A 21596-nucleotide genomic window follows, 5' to 3' on the forward strand; every position below is an offset into this window, starting at 1 on the left:
TGAAAGTCTTAAAAAAAGTCAAATTTCTCTGTTTTCTGAGCCAGTCCCTAATAACATCAAGGGAAGAAACTCTTTTTACAGATTGATAAAAAAATAATTATTCTATATTCATATGCAAAATATAGCCAAACCAATATCTTGTTAAAAGGCCTTATAGAAAATATACAGGAGCTCTTCAACACTGAACAGTTTGTCAGTGACTATTCACGGTGGGAAAGAAACAACAGATATACAGATATTGTGGAATAAGGGAAGGTATACATAACTGCTTGATCTGAAAACTCTTGTGTTTTTGAGTATCTTTATTTTCATGTGTTGAAAGAGGAGGCGTGCGGTGCATTCTTTAAAGTCTCCTCCTCTCAGAGGATTTCAGAGGGAATTGTTTCATCTACAAAAGCTTCAGCTGCGCTCTGATTGAGTGGCAGATGAACCTGTTAATTATTTAGAGAGGTTATTTGTAAGGCAGCGGCTTCAGAAATACTCTGCTTTTCAAGTGTCACTGTTTATAAGGTGAAATAAAAATGTTGTCTGTCAGAAATAAATTATCAGTATGACAGTAATGTATTCAGCGCCCCTCTTATAACATTCCTTAGCCGGCTCCTCCCATTGTGTTTTACATGGGAAACTGGTGAAGCTGTGGGCTGATTTAGTGGCATTACTCAACAAGATGGTTTTCACTTCATGCACAACCAGTGCTAGTTTTACACTCGGCTAGGTTTTTATAGCCTTGACCCCAACCCGCGACACGCCGGCACGTCATTCTCGATGTTGCCGAGGTACAATGAAATGACATAACAACCCCGGGCAGCCAGTCACAAGCATCCAGGCCTCCCGTCCGGGATTAGAGCACCCAGCCAAAAGAGCTTAAGAGTCAAAACACATGAGTGATGCCGTCTGATGTACACATGTCACCGTATGTGTCCCTAACCACATGTGACTGGTGCGGAGCGAACAGGCTGAGGAGCGCTGTGGAGAAATGGCAAGGCCGAGAAAAACCAGGAGAGACAGAGACGAGGGGAGAGAGGTCTATTTATAGAGTGCCAATGATTTTCCTCAACCTGTATCGCTGCTGCCTGAAACGTGTTATTTTTCGCTCTAAAAGGTGGTGTTAGGATGACGGAGAGATTTTATTGCAGAGACCGCATCAACCTCCACGGAAAGCAATAATGTCTCTTCTATTGTTGGCGCAACTTCCCCCCCGAAAAAGCAAATATTGTGATTATTTCAATGTAACGGCAAACATGGTAAATTGCATTAGCAAAGGAGAGTGGTTTGAGTTTTGCACCGACTCTATATTAAATCTCCACATTCCAGGGTGATATTGTCAAATGGCTGAACTCATGGAGGACATCAGCAAACAGACACTTAAAGCTGTTTGCAACACGAGCACACAAATACATTCAAATAAAAAAGTAAAATCGCAAAGTACTAATCAGCCTAATCATTCATCTTCTGTGATGAATTTATTTGCTTCAAGTTGGCAGCCCTGGAAAAAGGTACTTGAAAAGCTCTATTATGTGGAAAGAATTAACTTTCTTTTAAACCTATTAAGCATCAAAGGAAGGGGATTTTTTTTCAAGGAGCCAAAAGTAGTCACATAATAGCATTAGTCGTCCAGCAATTTATGTAAAAAATTTTAATGGACATGTACCTGAATGCAAAAAAGGGGAATAATGGCATTGAACTTATGGGTTGATGGGTCCAGCCGTAAATGAGCGAAGGCTAAATGGAGTGAAGGAAATGGACATAGTGATGATGTTTATCGCCGGAGAAGAGGACGTCATTATGCACCTTGTTACCCTGCGAGCGATGCTGCGTGGACGTACAGTAATTACCCGTTTAAATGAGTTTCCCACCGGGTTGTTCTTTTATTTCTCAAATCAAACCCTCACACACAAATATGCCGCATTGTGTTTTCTACCCAAACAAATAAGAAGTTAAAGTGTGGAAATCAACCCGAATTTCATGTGCAGCTGTTCACACAATTTCTTGCAAAGTTTGTGCATCAAATCCTTAATGTTCAGGGAAACAAGTAAAACAGAGAAAATAAGAAAATGTAGGACGAGGAAGGCTCCAGAATGAATATTTAAAAAATAACCCCGCTCTCATTAACGCAGATTTGTTCTGCCTTTTGGTGAAAAATGCCTGTAGTTACATTAATATAGAAGAAGAGAAAAGGTCAGCCCACATATTTAAAAGAAACACAAAGCCCTGAGACTGCTAATGGCCAAGAGTGGAAGCTGTTTGCAGTGGAAGCTCATGATACTCTTTAGTGTTTGTCGAGAGGCATGTGCCCACCTCTGTCACTCTGACTTATTGTATAATGTGTGCTGACACGCAGTGTAATAAAGCCTTGATATATACACATATACAAAGATTTGTCTCTCCTCGCCGATAACAAGAACAAGGGACTCATAATCAGTCTTTGGGGAAATTAAATGTTCCCTGTCTGATCTGCTCTGGAAAAATAAAAACTAACTTACGAAGTAAACAAAGTGAGAAAAAAAGTTATTTCAATTCTCCAGTAATGACAGCGATGATTTGAAGGAGCCAAAAACGAATTTCATCCCAATGTGCAGAGAAAGGAAAAAGTATTAATTAAAATCCGTGGATGTCAGCTTCAACATGTTTTTGGTATTTTCACTGGCTAATTTAGTTGGGTTAGTAGACATGTTGCCACATTGTTAAGAGAGTTCCCAGGGCTTTACTCCCGAGTGCTGATGCTGTGGTTTTTGAGTGACAGGGAAGTGGGGGGGGGAGGGACTCAGTGGAACATAACAATACTCTCTGTGCATGGGAAACTTTTCCAAGCAGCCGGCTCTGACACCAGGGAAGAATGACCTTTCCAAGTGTCCTGTTTTTTAGTCTAAAGCAAAGCAGAAGCAGGAGGATGTTAGTTAGCATTTCCCCCATCAGATTAAATGTCAACTCCTGCATGCATAATTGTGGAGTGGAGGAAGAGGAAGACTTGAAGTGAACCAATTTGCGGGGGAGATGAATCCTGAGCTTAGTTAGTCACTGCATTGCAGATATTGTCACGGCCCTCTCAGTGTCATCTGCTTACACTTCTCTGTTTTAATTGTGGTTATATTTGGACCTGTAGGTTAGCACCGTACCTGGCTTAACAGTAATTGTAACATCAAGTGAAACTTAATTGAGCTGGAAACAAAAGAATTCTCCCATTTTTTTTTTTTTTTTTGCGTCTTCGTCTTTAAAACTGTGGAGAAGAAGAATCTAAGGACGGCAGAGCTGACAAAAGGGAGCAAACGTCATTGTATTACACACACAAATGCTGCATTATACCTCGGTTTTGTTTGCTCTGGCGGTGCCGAAGCCTTTGCCTGTTCCTCCCCTCCTTTCATTTCAGCAAATTCATACAGTGCTTTTGTTTCTAAGACATAAACCTGGATTTGCATTAGGAAGCCCGTGTATGGGATGTTTGATGAGCGCAGAGGCTGTTGGCAGGCGAGCCACTATAGCAGCAATATCGGCCGCCTCAGAGGCATGCAGCAGTCGGGCTAGAGGAGCAGCAGGGTAGCGTAATTGTGCATTGTTCATCCACAGAACAGAGGCAGAGCATGTAATGAGCTGTAGCATTTTCACCCAGCCAGCCTAATGGGCTATGACCGAGTGTAGGCCTCTCAGAGCCCTCACGTTCCCTCTGCCCTATGTGGCCATCGTCTTGGGCCTCTTCCTTTCTTTTCCCCCGTTCCCCCAGTTTTTCACTGGCCGATCAGCGTCAACCACTCTTTCACCCCTGCTTTCACCCTCCTTTATCTCTGCTCCCCTACCCATTGTCCCCCTGTCTGCGGAGATGGTGGGACCCCTAATGTGTTCAGTGTGTGGCTCCTTTTCTCATTCATGATGTCTGTAAAGCTCAGAGCATTCAGCCTGATTCAGGCTGACATAAATCAGAATAGCTCATTGACGGAGCACCGTGTGCTCTGTGATTACATTAAAAACCCAAACACTGCATGCAAATAAAAGTTCGGGAAAGAGAATTTGCTGATGTTAGGTGAAGAGGATTTGCTGTTAGAAGTCGGCTCATTTTTCTATCAAAGGCTGTTTTGCATTTTGATTATCTAGTTTTCCTGAAAGCAATTCAGGTGGCCCTGTTACGCTCAGGTTTGTTTTGCTGGGATTAGGGCTTTTCAGAAAGGTCCCAGGCATATTATTTACGTCCATATCTGCTTTCCAGAGAGGCGGGAAACCATCTCTTTGCTGGAGTGATACCAGGTCATGTTGGAAACACAAGAATGTGTTCCAGGAGACAGATAAGACATCTACTCTGCGCTGAGTGTGGAGGAATAAAAATACTACTAATGATAATTGTTATGATTTCCATGTTAAGGGAATTGATAACGGCTCCACCTGCCTCTTTGTGCTCTCTCATGGCATCAGAAAACAATATTCGGGGTTCAGTCGGTGTCTGGCTGCGCCGCACAATGGGACATCAGTTTTGACTTTCCCCTCACGTCCACTGTTTGACATACCACAGCTCAGGCGGCCAACTTAATGAATGAAAAGCACTTGGCCTCTGTCAGACTGCTCCAAGTGCAGCACTTTCTCCTGTAACCCCCTTAGTTCAAAATTACTCTTCTGTACCTGTTCTCTGTTTGAGCGCTGTTCCCAGTCCAGTCTTGTGTGGGGCTGTTGAGTGAGGAAGGCCGCATGTCGAAGACAGCTCATAATCTTTGTGCTCTAATAACAGGGGTTGAGTGCTCCGCTGGGGAAGGTCACTGTGGAGCTGCTTTATGTGGCCTTATCTAGTTTGGGTATTGTAACGTCAAAGCAGGTTGTAAGGACTGCTAATACATCGACATGTATGCTCACACCTGGGAACAAGAATGCACTGCTGAGTTCAAAAACTTCTGTCGAAGCTTTTTCTGTAAACTATCAATAAAAGTCATAAAAAAAAACAAGGAGAAAATGTGACATTTGGGAAATTAACCTAGTTGCTTTCCTAAGGAGTGTTAGATGAGATTTTTTTTGCCCTGTGATGTTTAGTACTTAACAAGAGCAAGGGGAAACCGTTAGCGTCCCTACGTGATCTAAAACTGTTTTAAACTACGAGTGGAAACAGTCTAACCTGTGCAGAAATATTTTATTATATTTGAAAAAGTGGTTATTTGATTCCTTTGCGAGGGTAACATAACTGTGATGTGTTCATTTGAGGATGTCTTGGCAGAGAACAGTGAGTAACTTAATTACTCACTCAATGAAACATGTTGCAAGAGGGAATGCAGATTTTAATTTTATTTTTTTATGTTTTTACATTTGGACAGAACCACACCAGGCTTCCTCCAGATGTTGCTAAACAAATCATCTCTTGGATCCAGCTTTATACTCAATACATCAATCTTTTCTTATTACTCTCAACAAAAAAAAGTAAATACGTGTATTTCCCAAACTGCCGACAATATTCTTAAAATTAAAGTTACAGAAACTGATATTTTCCTTGATTAAATTATATTTTCCAGAGAACAAAAGAGAATCTGGTTTCAGCTTTGCCTTTTGGTTTTTTTTATTGTCAGAACAAAATGTCGTCCATCCTAAATGTTAATTTGTGGCTGCCCCTGTTTTGTATGTGTGTGTGTGTGTGATAGGATGGCAGATGAAATACCAAGAGTGATGGGGGGGAGGACAGTCATGGGAGTGGTGTTCTGACTTTTCATTTGTTCACGACCCAGTAATGATCATTTTAGCCTCTAAGCCCCAGATTTGGCCTTGTTTTGCTGTGGGAAGCAGCATCAGTGGGGACAGAGCAGCCTTGCCCTGGCTCAGAAGCTTGTCTGTGGCTAAGCTAGTTGGCAGCAAAAGTCAGGGACACAGCATGGAAAACATTTCGAGTGTATTCAGAGGAGGTGAGCTGGGAGGTGACAGAGAAGAACAGAAAATATGCAGTTTAGGTGGGAACAAGCCGTGTTGTGCTAATGTGTAAATTGCATTTGTTTGCCTTGTGGCCTGTGAGTGAGAGCATTTTTCTAATTATAGACCTCCATCGCTTGCCTTGTTAGCAGTGCTGGTAACAAGCCAGTCGCCAGCTTGCATGAGCAACTGCAGAAAGCTGACTTTTGGTTTAATTTGGAGGACTAGCTATAATCCAGACTAAGTCCCTGAAAGCTGAAGCCCCCTCCCTCCTCCCACCGCTGTTGGATTACGGGAGTGTCTTTAAAAGGATAAGGACCTGCTTATCACTGCTTCCCTCAACACTTGTTTGGGACTTCAGATGTGGGGGAGGACAGTTCATCGTCGCCCAATGTGGCCGGTGTGGATGTGAGTCATAGAGATTAGGGCATCTGACGACTGAGATCAATGATAATCACAATTTACGGTTTTTAAATCCTCACAGGAATATGGATCTTAGCATATGCCTCTGCTCTCACCCCAGTGAATTTCACTATTAAGTTAAATCTGACTGAACGAAGCAGCTGAATCAGACGTCCAACATCACATCCTGATGCAGTGCTTGTTTCAGGCCTTTTTAAAAAAAAACTGATATTTTAACTGATTGCAGCCATTCAAGTTTCTAGTGCCAGGGGTTCTTTACTAATTATCACCTCAGGTTTTTCTAAGTTTTCCCAATTATTATTTTTTTAATTAGTCTACTACCTCCCAAAAGTCCCCTTATGAAACCACATTTAAATTCACTAGATCCAGAGTGTTATTTGGATCTGCACCAAATTGCACACACTCATAAATATCAGTTCTCTAAACATGCCTGATGCTGGAGCATTTTTTTTCGTTATCTTTCAAACAAATCAACAAAAAAAATAGACAAGGAAGAAAACTTAACCTCATTGGCAGAGGTAAGGCAAGATAATATAAGATAAGATATAACTATTGATCCCTACACCAGGAAAATTCAGTTGTTACAGCAACAGTCAGCTCAGAATGAGGTAGACAAGAGAATAAAAATAAAAAATGTAATAATAAAAGCTGGGGAATGTACATTATATACACCTTTCACCGAAGTGGTATATATCGAAAGGTTATAAAGTAAATTGCAGTGGCACAGGATGATTGCACGAGCAAGTAGAACAATTGTTTGTACATAAATATAAGGGCATTGAAATCTTCTCTTATCCCTACTACCCAAGGAAATAGGCTCTGACATATAAACCACAATTTATAAACCTGATTTTGTACAGGTTTATAAATATAACTTGTTGATTACTTATCAGCTGCTGGTATGTAGGTTGCATTGGACTTATTTAACCTTTAGCTAGAGCGAGGCTAGCTGCTAAGGTAACCGTCTCATTTCTTCCTTGCTCTGACATAAGTGGTTCCAATCTTATGTTCTTAAAAGTGAAAGTTGGAAAGTATTCCGTCTACGCTTTACGGACAAAGTCTCTAATCTATGAGCTGCCAAAGGGCAAGAAAATTTATAAAATTCTATAATAAAAAAATAAATAATTATATGACATGGTTTATAGAAAAGGTTTATCCTACCAGTTTTAGGCTGTTTGTATCAGTCGCTGCTAATGAAGTGTTGTTAGGAGCTGGTTGGGGTGGGGTGTCAGTGTTGCAAGAGGGAATAGGCACCAATCGAGCACACATAAGCATAAGTGTTGTTTGAGATGCTATATTTGAGCATGAGGCTGTTGCTTATCTCACCGGGGTGTGATAGTGGCGAGGTGAGGGAGCTGGTGAATTCCTGGTGGATTCAGGCTGTGGACCTCTAGGTCTCGGCTCAGGAGCAGCCTGGGAGTTACAGAGAGAGCCGAGCCTCGTGGGGGGGTGGGGGAGTTGCAGAAATAGAAGGACCTCGGTGTGACTACTTGTTTACCTTGTTGTCAACATTTTTGACTCAGCTCATTAACCTGTGCACTTGGGTGGAGCAGCACTCAATGTCCCTCTCTCTGTATCTCTCTCATGCACAAACACACAATTAATAATGATAACTACGGGCAAGAGTAAGCACATTGAACTCGAGCTAATGAACATGTGAAAGAGCCGGTGATTTGGGCGACGATCACACCTCAAAAGCAGGGAATAGATTTCTGCTGATGCCGGTTCACAGATCCACCCGGTAGCACTGTCCTCCAATCCGATCCGTGGATATATTCATACTCTGCTCGCTACAAGTCGGCTTGCTATTAAAATTGTTTTTTCAATTTCTATTATTGAGAGAGCATCGGTTGAAGTGAGGAGGCAAAGCGACAACCGTCTGCCTTCTGCCTCCGAGAGATGGGAGAGGAGAGGAGGCTCCATGTTCATCCCAGCTCTCCCCTCCTCTTGTCCCTCCCCCATTATCCCCATTACCCATGCAGCCTGCATCCTCGCTAAATTGTTTTGCATGACCTTTGCTACAGTAGCTCTAATTATTACCATCACACAGGCCCTGTAAGGCACACAGCTAATTATGCGGGATTTATCTGAAGGGACATTGGTGCCATTCTTCATAGACATGTCTTGGCTACCATCAGTGCGGGTGATCTAAACCCAGAATAAGGGCAATTTGAGTAATACAGTAAGAGTAATTAGAGTCACAATAATTACATGCATAGTTGTTATAACAATGAGCAGCAGGCTATTAGTAATAGGGATCCAAATTAACTTGCTGCATGCATGCAATGCCTAATGTAATTGAGAGGAACAGCATTGTCAAAAAAGAGCAAGGGTGAGAAGTGCCCTGCAATATGCATAATGACGTTATTACAGAGCCAGATTGTTGCTGTTTCCCTTCCCATTGCGCTGAATTGATGTTTGACAGTGGTAGTTGAAAGATATATTTTCAAAGGCATTGTGGGATTACCCGTTAATGTAGGTACCAGGACCTCTAGTCATTGCATCTCATAAAGAGTTGTTACTAGAGGAAGCAATATTTTTCAAAGCTCCGACATGAATGAAGAGGGGCAGTTGGAGCTGTCTTTTGGCTGGCGGGCAACTCATGTAATGAGCCTAAGAGGTTTCCAATTATTCCACTTGCGATCAAAAAGGAGACGGAGATTACTTCTCTTGCCTCTTTTTTCTTTGACATTTTACACAGTAACATCTTTTGATAGGGGCTGAGGGAGAGAGGAGAGGAGAAAAAAAAAGACTGCGAGCAGCTGATAGTCTTGAACAGGCTCCAGCAGAACAGTCGTCTCTGTCTAGCAGAGACAAAGCAGCGCTTTTGCTGCTCGCACATTTTTTTCCTTTATTTTTTGGGGATATGTGTATATAATAAAACAACTTTTCCCGGAGCACGGTACATTAGCTTTCTTTCGTATGTCACCTGCACACAACAGAACGGAGGCTTTTATATGACCACAGGCCTTGGCTACAGCCGACTCGATGGCTGATTGCAGCCATATTTTTTCCACAGAGCTATTGTAAATTGTGAGCAGGCATGTTGGGTACTCACTCACTGCAGTTGTTTTCCTCCTCCGCTTAATAGTGTAAGTCATGTTCCACAGAATACAAAGGGTTGTATTTGATTGTGTACAGCTTTTTCTTCTCCTTTTCATTTATTAAATTCCCAGATTACAACTAAAAGCACATTAGATGCCTGGGGGTAACTAAAAGGATTTCTCCACCATAGGATATCAAACTATATCAGCTCAGGAGAAATGAATGCTGAAAAAACAAAAGAGAAATAATATTATGTACCACTGCACTAAGACAAAGAGAACTCCTCCAATCTGCATCAGTGCAGATAAACATCCAGCCCTAAGATATGTTCTTGTAGATAAGAGCTTAGTGTGCAACACACATCTACACAAACAATCACAGACACAACAAGTTCACATAGCAGAGCTCCGATAAGCACAGAAAATTAAGTTGTATGTTGTTTATGGTGGCAGAACAAAAGGATTGAAGGTCTTCACTTCAAGAAATCAAGCTGTGGAACGGTGGATGCAGGGACTAAGATGCGTTTCAATCGGATAGATTGGACTTCATAATATAGACGTAATTAGGGGGAAACGAGATCTGTGCTGGAGGGTGTGTGTACGTGTGTGTACGTGTGTGTACCTGAGGTCTGAGAATACAGCGCCATGCCTTCCCCTGTGGATCCACTGCGGGGGGAAGGACTCAGAGTCCCTCCGTCTGTTGCTGTTTTCCATGACCCTGTATATCCCCCCGCGGTGAAAAACGATGTTTGCCCCCAAAGATGGCCCTAATACAAATTAAATTAAATGAAGGCAGTGTGGCTAATCCCTGTGTGTTTCAGCCGCTGAAGCCCCCCCCCTCCCCTTACGAATGAGTGGGTCAAGCCCGCTGCATCTGGCCTCCTCTCCACTGGCTCCGCTCCCAAGCTGCTAGACTCCCAGTGCCTGATGGAGACGACAGCCGGCCCCTCTCCGACTTTCTGCCCTACTGCCACTGTACGTGGTGTGTGTGTGTGTGTGTGTGTGTGTGTGTGTGTGTGTGTGTGTGTGTGTGTGTGTGTGCATGAACACGTGCGCTTCACTGTAAATTTGTGTCGTTATTCCGTTTCTGACTCACACAGTCTTTAGTCCCTATTGCTTGTTTGTAACTTGTTAATACATTTTATACGTTTTCCTTGTCTTTGCTGAGGAGTAGATTTAAAAAATGTACAGTAAAAGCGACGCATATTTTCACATCTCAGAGACACTGTGCTAAAGAGCACAGTAACGGGAAACAAAGAGTAGCGTCGGATGTTGTTTTGCTCTGCCCGTGCCCTAATGGCAGCCTGTCACAGTCCTGTTAACAAGCTGGATTTACAGATGCGGTGGTGATGTGCAAACAGCTAATACGCTGCTGTCAATCCCAGCACTGACAGCTGCCTGGAAAGACCACTGGTAAACTGGATCAAAACAGTAACCCCATAGCCTGATCACTGATAAGAGTAGCGGTCCTGTGACGTGAAACTAAAAGATCTCGTATACCCATCTGTTTAATAAAAGGCCCACTCCCCTGATACGCACCCTGGCACCGAGCCCGATCGTTCACCCCTGTTCGGAACACCGGCTCTGTTTTGCCAGACAAAGTGTATCAACTGAGTTTTAGCAGCTGGTTTACACAGATATTGTGTTCAGGGTGATGTGGGTAAGATGGGCGGGTGGGTTTTTGATGAGCTGGAGTCTGAAGAACATGTTTGTACGTGTGTGTGTGTGTGTGTGTGTGTGTGTGTGTGTGTGTGTGTGTGTGTGTGTGTGTGTGTGTGTGTGTGTGTGGCAAGGGTATGCACATTGTGTGTGTGTGTGTTGCGGATCTGAGCACCTGCACACATGCCCTTTGAAAAGCTCCATCACCCCTCCATCCAGCCAACACACCGAGTAAACATGGTTTGTTTGAGCGAGTGGCCTGGGGTAGTTGGATTAATGAGCGCTGATGAAGTTCCACTTGTATCTGGGTGCTGCCTCCCTATTTGCTGGAGTGGCTGTGATGTGGTAGTGTGTCTGGAGGCGGTGACTCATTCCCTTTACCCAGTGTCAGATTAAGGCATGTCAATAAACAGACCCACTCAATCCATCTCCGAGTGACTGCATCCGCTCACAGAGCCTCCCAGTCTGTAATGAACTGCTGCAAATCTCCATCCAGCTAAAATGTCTGGAAAGATGCCTTGTCACAGTCTGTGAGAGAAAAAGCACGAGGGAGGGAGAAAGTGAGGGAGACAGAGAGACTACAGCTGCACAGACGTGACTGGCAGCCACCTTTAAGCTGCTAAGAGAAAATGTACCGAGCCGTGCTCCACCATGTTGTAGAGTGCAAGCAAATCAGCTCTCCTCCTCACAGACTCGCACGTCTCTCGTTCCTGCCGTCCAAGTCACTGGGTTAATCAAAAACAGTTTTTTTAAGTTTACTGATTTCAAAAAGTAATGCTGTTTATTCAGTCACTGCTCTCATGCAAGCGTTTAAGGGGGAAATGTGTTTACATAATCTGCAGTGTTTCTGAATGTTTATTTTTAAGGCACAGCCCAGGGGAGGTGGGAGAAACCTTTGGGAATTCCATGTGCGCTAATTTAGCGTGCCCCTCTTCCCTCTCAACACGGGCTAATATAGGGCACGAGCAAAGAGGGGAAATGCTATCTAGTAATTCTCTTAGAAAAATTAAATGGCTGCTCAAACATTGCTTGTTTGTAATGCTTATTCCCAGAGGCCCCTCGAAACCACCAAATCTTCCTGGATTAGATGTTACCCACAATGTTTTCTTGTCTGTCAAAAAATAAAAGAGTCCCATCTACCTCTCTCTTGTGGCGCCACACACACACATTAACGGATTTTTGGATGATAGGAGTGTGAAAACTTTTGCGGTCTGACATCCAAATTAAAGAAAATCCCTCAAGACTCGCCTAAAGGGGAAGTTCCTGCTATTCGGTTTGATTGGGCTCCACAGGCTTTAAGAAAACTAAGCCGATTTCTTTAAGGAAACAGCGAACGCAGTGAAGTCTCTTTCCTCCCTCCCCCCTTTTTTACTATGTAAAACCACGAATCCTAATCTCACCGAGGTTCTCAGGTTTTCTTTTTGACTTGCAGATAGAATCAGTCTGAAAACACACACAGGCCCGGACGCTGAACAGGTGTTAAACGAAACCCTACCCAGCCCTAATGGGCCGGGTGACGCGGGAGACCTTATTCATCCCGGGTGGACACTATAACTCCGTCTGAAAGGATTAAAAGCACCAGCCGTGTCTCTAAAGACAAAGACAAAACAAAAACACCAGGCCAGGAAGCCCCACAACCAGCGACAGTTTGAAACATGTTGGGCCTGAGCAGTGATTCCCTGGTTAGACAACAGCTCTGACTTAAGCCTCTTTAGCATCAGCCGACTCCGCTGGAATGCAGGCGTCTGCAGAGGGGGTCTATTATTTAAAATCTTTTCATCATGCTGAAAGGGAGGGAAATAGCTTTGACGTTGAGTAGCTCATGAATAATGAATGTTGTTTCTATCAATGTATGTATAATTAATCACATATCTACTAACTGGACTTCTGTGGAGCCTGTCGGCCTGAGTGACATGGAGACTTGTCTGGACGATTGTCTCTGTTTCAGAATAAAAGACAGCTGCATGATCTGCAGTTTTCTATGTGGGGGTGATGCAGGTGGAGCGATCTTTGGCTGTAGTACGTTGTCTGTTTTCCTCAGCTCCTCTGAGAGCAGGGGGTGATTGTTTTGGGTCAAGTGGACAAGTATTTGTTCGATTTCACACAGGAAGGGAAGAAAAAGGAGGCGGAAATGCAAGCAGGAAGTGGTGTGTTGTTTACGTATCTGCTTCATTGTCTTTCAGAGAAGCTGTTACTTAATTTGTTAAAACAATACTCAACACAAGGACACTAGTGACCTCATAATAGCTCTTAATTCACCCGGTTTATTTTTCTTGTCCGGCCACAAAGACTACAGAAACACAGGAACTGCAGCGGCGCGTGGAAGCTTTTAAAAGCCTTCTCTCCACAGAATCACTCACTTTCATAACATGATTGATTTCCAGATGGGCTACTGGGTTTGGGTTGAATTGATGGGTGATGAAGTGAAATGATGCAGAGAATGTGGCAGGCTATTTGTCACACATGTACCCCTCTGTCACAATTGATTGTGTATAATTTGAGTTTGCAGGGGAGCCAGTTGATATTAAATGGTAACAAGTCTGTGTATTCATCACGGCGGGCCCCCTTTAGCAGGCAGAAATAGAAAATGTAATCTCATCCACAACCATGGCTGTGCCTCAGGCCCTCTTTCACCCGTTTTACCACTGATCCTCCCTTAGGGGCCGTGCCCTCTCTAAAGGAAGAGGGAAATCTATAATCTAGCAGATGGCAGAGGATCTATAGGAAATTCGATAATCGGGAAGAAGCTGGTGATGATGGTCACTGAAGTAGAGGGCAGAGAAGTGGAGGTGGTGGAGGCTTATGGCAGCTCAGGGGCCGAAGAGTAGTTTTATTCATCCTCACACGGTGAACAGAATATAAACCCACTCGGAGGGTGCGCTTTGGTGGTCTATGTCTTCGTCATGGGTGTCATACAGACTGAATGTGAGCTGCTGGGTGTCGACCCAGAGGCGTGGTGGTCGGGCGCCAGCACAGCCAGCACAGCCAGCACAGCCAGCACAGCCGTGCAAGTAGGGATTGTTGGAGCAGTGCCTTTGTAGGGAAGCAGAAAGAGAGAGTCTGTGTGTGCAAGAATGTAAATGTGCAAGAGGCTCAGAGTGAAGCATTTCTTTTCATAGACACAGTGGATAGGATGAGAAAGTCGCCGCTTCTCACACACACACACACACACACACACACACACACACACACACACACACACACACACACACACACACACACACACACACACACACACACACACACACACACACACACTCATACTCCTCTGCATCCTCACTGCAAAATCACATGGAAGTTGGGGATATGTGAATGTATTAACAGCCATTTTCATCCTTCATCTGTTTAAAAAAAACAAAAAACATCTCTATTCTTTCACAACCATACCTTCCCTTTTCATTTTTTTTTAATTGCAGTTGATTTGTCCTGTAAACCCTCTGGATCTCTTTCCTCCCACCCCTCCCTTTTAGCAATGGGATATCAATAACAAGGCACATTATGTGTAACATTTCCTTCCGCGACCGAGGGGAGTCCATGAGGAAGCTGCTTAACAATAAACTGAGGCACAACCTCCGACTGCACAAACACACAACCAGGCAGCAAAATTCGATCCGACAGTTTTAATTGATTCTGTCTCGTCTGTTGTTCTGTATGTTCAAACCGTGCATTTTAACTGTGGCAGTAAGAGCATTTTGTGTCCACAACAATCACGGATGGATGTTTTCTGTCAGTTAAATTGATGACTTTAAAGAGCTGCATCCATGACAGACATGAAACACTCACTTGTGTAATCGAGTTTTCATGATGATTTTAGATGCAGTCTTGTGCATCCCGCCCCACCCCTGCATGAATGCATCTTATTTCTGAGCAATTTAGCTCATATTCAGTAAATAGAGTTGATGTAACGCATTTATGTTCAAGCGTCATTTTGGTTTTTATGTCCATTTAAACAGATCAACTTTTGCATCCTTTTGCTAAATAGCATGTTATTAGTGCATGTGAATGCAACTGTCCATATTTCCCTAACTTGCATCCTTCTTAAAATGTACTGTGCTTTGTCAGCCTCGATGATGCATACAGTAGGGCAGCTGTATGACATTTTTTTCTCTCTCTTTCTCTCCTATCTGTGTGACATCTGCTGAACTTGTCGGGTGTTTACTGGTGTAACAACTGGTGTCTTCACTCCCCCACCCCCCTCCTCTTCTCTCTGCTGCTCCCCATGCCCCCACACAATGAATACACTTGCATCCAGACTACAGAACCAATTGTCACGCTGGGAGGAAGGCAAATCAAATCTTACGGCAGCAACTAGGCGAGGAGATTGCTTTTCCTCTCAGTGGCAGAGAGGCGAGCCCGTCATCCCCGTGCCTCAGGTTTTACTGAAGAGAAAGAAGCACAGGGTGAAAAGGGGAAAGCTACTGGGCTGCAGCAGCTGGACCGCAAGTCTCCCGCAGGTCAAGTCTCACCCATTTCCTCCCATCTTCACCCTCTCTCTCGCCACTCTCTTTCCACTTCCCTCCCCACTCATCTTGACACTACCTATCAGTCACCAGGCGGCACCAGGGACTGCATTCCTCCCTCCAGTCCCCCAGATGAAACGGAACAATAATTATGGGGATAGAGTTGCGCTGGCCGCCAAACTGGGGCCACTCAGATCACAACAACACATTGTCCAACCTGATTAAGTAGCCATTTGTGGCATCTTCGCTGTAGTTAAGCAGTCCTCATCATCTTGCCTGAAACTTGACCTCCCGCAAGATATATTGACATGTCCTCCAATTTGAGGTCAATCAGAAATGTGGGGGCAGACATTACATTTCTTTACAGGAAGCCTGCATGGGCTAATGCATCCCATTCTTCAACAGAATAGGCAGTGTTGACTGAATAATCGGTGCCTAAGGGTTATGCCCTCAAGTGTTGGAGTATTTGTTTTATCCCACTGACAATTCCTGAATCTACCAAATGTGGTTATCTCCACTGAATCCTTGGATCAATGAAAAGCTGCCGTGTTGAATATGAGCTGGAGGGGAAGAGACGGGGATGCAAAAACACTGAATGGTGGAATATTAGTCTCCTTTGGCTGAACCGGCTACACACTTGTCCATGTAAAAATCCTGAGAGAGAATTGCATTATGGAAAGTACAGTTCCATTTCAGGACTGGAACAGCTTGAAAGCAGGGTCATATTGCCGTCCTTTTCTGGCTGTGCTCACACAGAATCTGCCATCCAAACCAATTACAGGCTGCAGCCAGAGTGACATTCACAAGGAATGTTCTATCTTGTCTTTTAAATGAAGTTTTCCCCTTGTTATTCATGCCTTGCATTTTCATTAGGCTCTCACCGGATGCGCAGCCACTGTAGAAGATGAGGCAGTTTAATTCATGTTCTCTGGAACCAAAGTGGAGCACAGGTGGAACGTGTAGTATATGCACTTACAGTACATGATGCACTATTCATGCAAGCAGATATATAGATAGATGGCAGGTGGGCGGGCAGACAAATAGATAGATACAAAATAGATTATTTCATAAAATCACAAACTTCTTTCTGAAATAAGGAATATAAAATACGAATGAAATAATATATGTTCTATATTAATATCTAAATAATAAATTCCATATTTTTAATTCATGATTAAACTGAGTTTCAGAGTGTTGCCACTGCCTTTACCTTTGATATTTAATGGAGTCAAGCTGAACAGGAACAAAAGGAGTCAGGGGTAATACAAGAGAACAAACATGTGCTCCAAATTAAGGGCTAATAATAAAATGTTAATTAAATCCTTTTTTATAAATTATCTTCTCTGTAGTAATGAGTGAAAGTTTAATTAGGGGTAAATGATAAAAAAGGAGATGGAATGATGCTAACCTTCGGCACAAAGACATTGCATCATAATTCAGCAAAACCCCAATCAGAGGCCTAGCCTTGCATTGTTGCATATCATTACATAATCGTCCTGCAAAAAAATAATGAAGAGTAAATGAGGTGAGATGGAGAACAACAGCTTATGTCCTTATGCACTTTGCAGACTATTGAAAAATAACTGCACCTCTGACAGACACCAAGTTCCCTGCAACAGAGGAGACAAGAACGGCGTCAGCCTCAGTCAGATAATAATGCTGCACAGCATATATGTTGTCTGAGGAGCCAAGAGATAATGGCATCAATACCAAGAATCCAGACAAACAAGGACATGCATTTAGTAGCATTAACAAGCTTTTACATTTTTCATAGACTGCAAACAGGTCAGGGGAGCTATTTGCCAAAGGTAAACACCAGACACTGGCAGCTGTAATCTGCCAGCATGATTTTTATTTATTTATGTATTTATTTCAGCAGCGATCCAAGACGACTGGGACTAATGTTTGGCATTTCTACTGCAGCTGCATCCACACTGCTTAAACTCTTTGGCTTTGTGGCTATGCTGAAAAAGTTCAAAATATTCAACCCAGTTAAAGTCCAATAAGGACAGTGAGCGCACAGTCGCACAGTGAGTTTTATTCCAACTCTGTTTGTATGACGGTGCTGTGCAGGACCACTGCTCCCTTGAATATGGAGCCCACTTGTTAATCAGCCACTGCTCTCTTTTGTGCCTACATTAACCTTTCTTATCTCGGGGGTGACTTTTCCAACATTGTTTCGATATCTGTACTGTAGACTTCCCTCGGAGAGTAAACCAGCGACTCGCGGCCATTATCAGGATTCACTATCTGCACCGTGGAATTTAAAGTGAAGGCCCTGCTTTCTTTCTGCCGAAAACACCTGCATCTTATCAAACTTTGTGGAAAGGGTCGTATCCTGTCTTTTCACAGGACTGGGAAAGTCCTTTGAGAGGCTCTGATACCCTTTGGCCCTCTGACTTCTTACCTAGTGTGAGTTGATGCTTGGCAGATGCAGGAGCGGCGACCTGCTCAGTGTACACTGCCTCCTCTGTCCGCGTGCTGTTACTCATCAGGCATCCCCCCCGCTAAATAAATGTTTTAAAAAAAACGAATGTAGGATGCCTTTGAACTGTGTTCTCTAATGTGGGTCAGAGATCTATCGTATGCATATTCCGAAAAGCCTTTTCATCTGCAATTGCGGAGTTAAGATTCCCCCGGTACACTCTTAATTTCATCTACTTCTCTTGCAGTTATTTATTTAATATTTCTACATTAATGTCTTCTCAAACATGGTCAAAGTGAAGAGTTCAGAGAAGAAAAAAGGAAAACTTTTCTTCTCCCTCTGTCTGCAAGATAGTCTGTCCTCGCTAATGACGACATTTTAAAGATGGTGGGCTGAGGTGGGGTGGGGGGGAGCAAAGGGGTGTAGAGCGGGGCGGCTGAAGAGGAGAAGAGAGGCTGCGCTCACTGCAGCACTCTCCACAGCTCTTAGCTCCCAGTCAGCCTCTCTGTGTGTGTGCTTTGAGAGAGAATAGGATACAGCCGTATAAAATCCGAGGCTGCTCACCGGGGCCTTTGTGTAAAATAACATTTCTACTGAAAGCCAATTACTGGTAACATTATTTTGGTTGCTTCCATTATTAAAAGTACCTCTCTCTCTGTTGCACCCCATCATCCCTCAACCACAACCCTCCCACCCCCATGCCACCCATTTACCCCCCCCTGCCCCACCCCCCCTCCCCCCCGCCCCCTGCATCGCTCTCTTACAGACGGAGAATTATTCCATTGACGCCAGTTACGTGAACAGCAGAGCCCACCTCATTAAAAGGTATGTCTTGATTAGGAATTGTTACCAGCACCTCGTTACCATTGTTATCTGTAATTGCTTTATCTAATGAGTGCACAGCTACGGTTGCAGCTAAATGTCTTCCCGCATGTTTTTTCATTCAGTGTAATTGCAATGGGGAGGATACGATTTTGGGATAAATATTATTCTGCACAATACGTTTAGGAGACACTTGTTGAAAAGAGCCACAAACTCATACTTTCAGATTATGAGATTACATAGAGCGGTGGAATCTGTGAGCAGCGATTCTCCCGTTTACAGATAACCTTATTGCACTCCTCATTGGCAACACATGTGGCTCATGCACTTAATGATTCAATTCAATTCAAGGGATTTCTCCACTGTTTGCCGAGACATTATGTCCTTTCTCTTCCTTGGGTGAGTAGTGAAGAATAAACATCTCCATTGTGCATTGTTATTCAGTCCACCTGGACAAAGATATTAGATAGGTTTGCAGGAATGCAGGATTGGGGGGTCGGGATAGGGGGTCATACAATAATACCCTGCAGCCGTGGAGGTTTTTGTAACCAGGCTGTCTTCAAAAACTACAATTCTCCCATTTTACCCGCAGCCACGGAGCATTCCTGCCTTCCTTTTGTTTGAGGCCATCCCGGTCTTTTGAAAAGCCATTATGGCAATTTCCCACCCAAAAGATTCCCTTGCATTAATGTAAACAAAGAGCATTCAAGTGTGGGCCTCCGCAGCACACTACAAAGAAATCCCCTCAGGAGCCAGTAAGCCTATGGTCTGGGACAGGTGCAATTACAGTGATAACATCAGAGAGCCAGCATTACCTCCACTGCACTCCTCTCTCCCAGGCTGGGGAATGTGAGGCTGGGGCTGGGGAATGCAGCCTCCTTGTCCTGTCCCTCTCCTCCTCCTCAACCTTTCTTTTTGTTTGCACACATTTGTTTACCGCCTATTCTTCTCTAACCTCCCTCTCTCCCCTCTCACGAACTCATTCATATATTTTTCCTCATGCAAGAACACATGCTCATATATTCACCCCTATTTAGTGTTGTTTGTAAAGTAGAATTTGTTCCAGTGGGATAGAAATCAAATGAAGGGAAATCATGCTGTTACTGTGCAGCTGTTGATTGTGCACCACGCCACCCCACCCTCTTTATTGACTGTGAGCCCCAAACAAGACAGATGCTCAGTTTGTATGCTCCCAGCGTTTCCTACATCCATCTTCCTTCCAGGAATTCCTGATTACTGCAGTATTTGTTTGATTCTAGTGAGTGAGTGCCTCCTGTTTGTTCAGTCCGATGTCCTTGAAGTCAGAGCATCCATCCAAAATGTCCCTGTCTGAAACGGGCTGTAACTGCTGTGCTAGTATCTGTGAAGGTAAAAAAAAAAAAAACTCCATGTAATCCAAAGAAAAGAGCCTCTCAACAGATTTAAACCTTCCTCTTATTTCATGGTTACTTCAAGCGAGGCTGGAGTGGGACTTTTTGATCTTTGCAAAGCACCACACGTTTTGCAAAGATTTATCCTAAAAGAAATTACCATTCATCTGTTTGGAATTCATGGAACTGACTCGCGTAAAAGGGCACAGAATTCAGAGGAAGGACGTAAAAAGGGGACAGACGTAAAGACGGACAGCTCGTCACAAACCATCAGAGACAAGAGGACGGAGGAGAGCATGTGAGAGAAGGTGACATGACAGTTAATCAACATTTCCCTCTCCTCCCTGCTGGCCCCCATGTAGCACGTCGACATTCAAGGACCTGGAGGGGAACAGTCTGAAGGACAGCGGTCATGAGGAGAGCGACCAGACCGACAGTGAACACGATGTCCAGAGAGGACACTATGTCGACACCGCTGTCAATGACGTGCTGAACATGACTGTCCCCCCCAACGTTTGCCAGCTGCCAGACCAAGGTAAGAAACTCCGTGCCTGAGTGTGAATGTGTGTGTGTGTGTTTTTGTGCGTGCACTGCGGGGGTTTAGAGTTTTGCAACATCCTTTGGAGTATGTTTTTGCCAATTTCCAGATAAGACCAATGTGTACGTTTGTGTGCACTTGAGTCTGTTTTCATGCCTCCAGAGCATCTTTTAAGGTGCATTATGCCCATTGCCGTCCTCAGAAGTGCAAGTATGAATAACAACACAGTTTTTCTTTTCATCTTTGATGTCCTACTAGAGCAGCAAATGTGAGGGATCTCTGACAGCAAAGGCTACCCTTTGATACAGGCTCAGGCAATATTATTGACTGATAGTAGCCATGTCAGCTCCTGAAGCCGGGCCTGACATCAGATGTGCTTGAATGGCAGCAATTAGGCTCACAAAGGTAGAAGGTGGAAATCTACATATTCCACGTAGCCTCATCCATTATTCAGAGGGATCATTTAGCAGGGAATTAATGTTGATGTTTCATTTCTGACTCACCGTTTAAAAAGACATCCAGTCGGTTGGCAGAAGTCAGTGTAAGGGTCATGTTCATTCTTAACTACTGCCACTCAGACTGAGGGAGACAGTGGGTCAGTAAGAGGGAGAGCAGAGAACGCAGGATAAAGCTGTCTGGAGCAGAGCAGGATGTTACTATATGCACCTGAGGGTATTTACTGAGCTCAAAGGAAACACCGCATGCACAGGTGCAGTGGCTCAGCCGAGCACGAGAGTCAGCGTGTGTGAAAATTGCAGGCGCTTTTTTTTTTAAAGGATGACTCGCATTCATTTTAATCTGGGTGAGCAGGAAACACCGGACATTTTATTTTTAAAGCGCACTCTCGAGGACAGCACGTACAGATCCGACTCGCTGTGTCTGAACTATACGTTTTTTTTTGTTGTGCTCCAGTTTGGGAACTTGTGCCAAATTTAGTTTTTCTTCCCTCAGTTCACAGCCACACAATTCTGCTTCCTTCCTTTTCTA

The 21596-nt window shown here is 43.8% G+C and overlaps 1 protein-coding gene across 8 annotated transcripts in view; it reads left to right on the plus strand.

The window, feature by feature from the left end:
* pcdh19 (protocadherin 19) overlaps positions 1 to 21596 on the plus strand; it is a 54017-nt gene that overhangs the window by 10842 nt on the left and 21579 nt on the right. For 4 of the 8 annotated variants that reach the window (XM_035161802.2, XM_035161804.2, XM_035161797.2 and 1 more), the window contains exons 3-4: positions 18646 to 18704; positions 20422 to 20606. In XM_035161802.2, coding sequence (XP_035017693.1) covers positions 18646 to 18704; positions 20422 to 20606 — 244 coding nt within the window. The remainder of the gene's footprint in view (positions 1 to 18645; positions 18705 to 20421; positions 20607 to 21596) is intronic. The other 4 variants (XM_035161803.2, XM_035161805.2, XM_035161798.2 and 1 more) reach the window with 1 other exon arrangement.

Source organism: Hippoglossus stenolepis, chromosome 7 (genome assembly GCF_022539355.2).
Source record: "Hippoglossus stenolepis isolate QCI-W04-F060 chromosome 7, HSTE1.2, whole genome shotgun sequence".
Classification (NCBI taxonomy): domain Eukaryota; kingdom Metazoa; phylum Chordata; class Actinopteri; order Pleuronectiformes; family Pleuronectidae; genus Hippoglossus; species Hippoglossus stenolepis.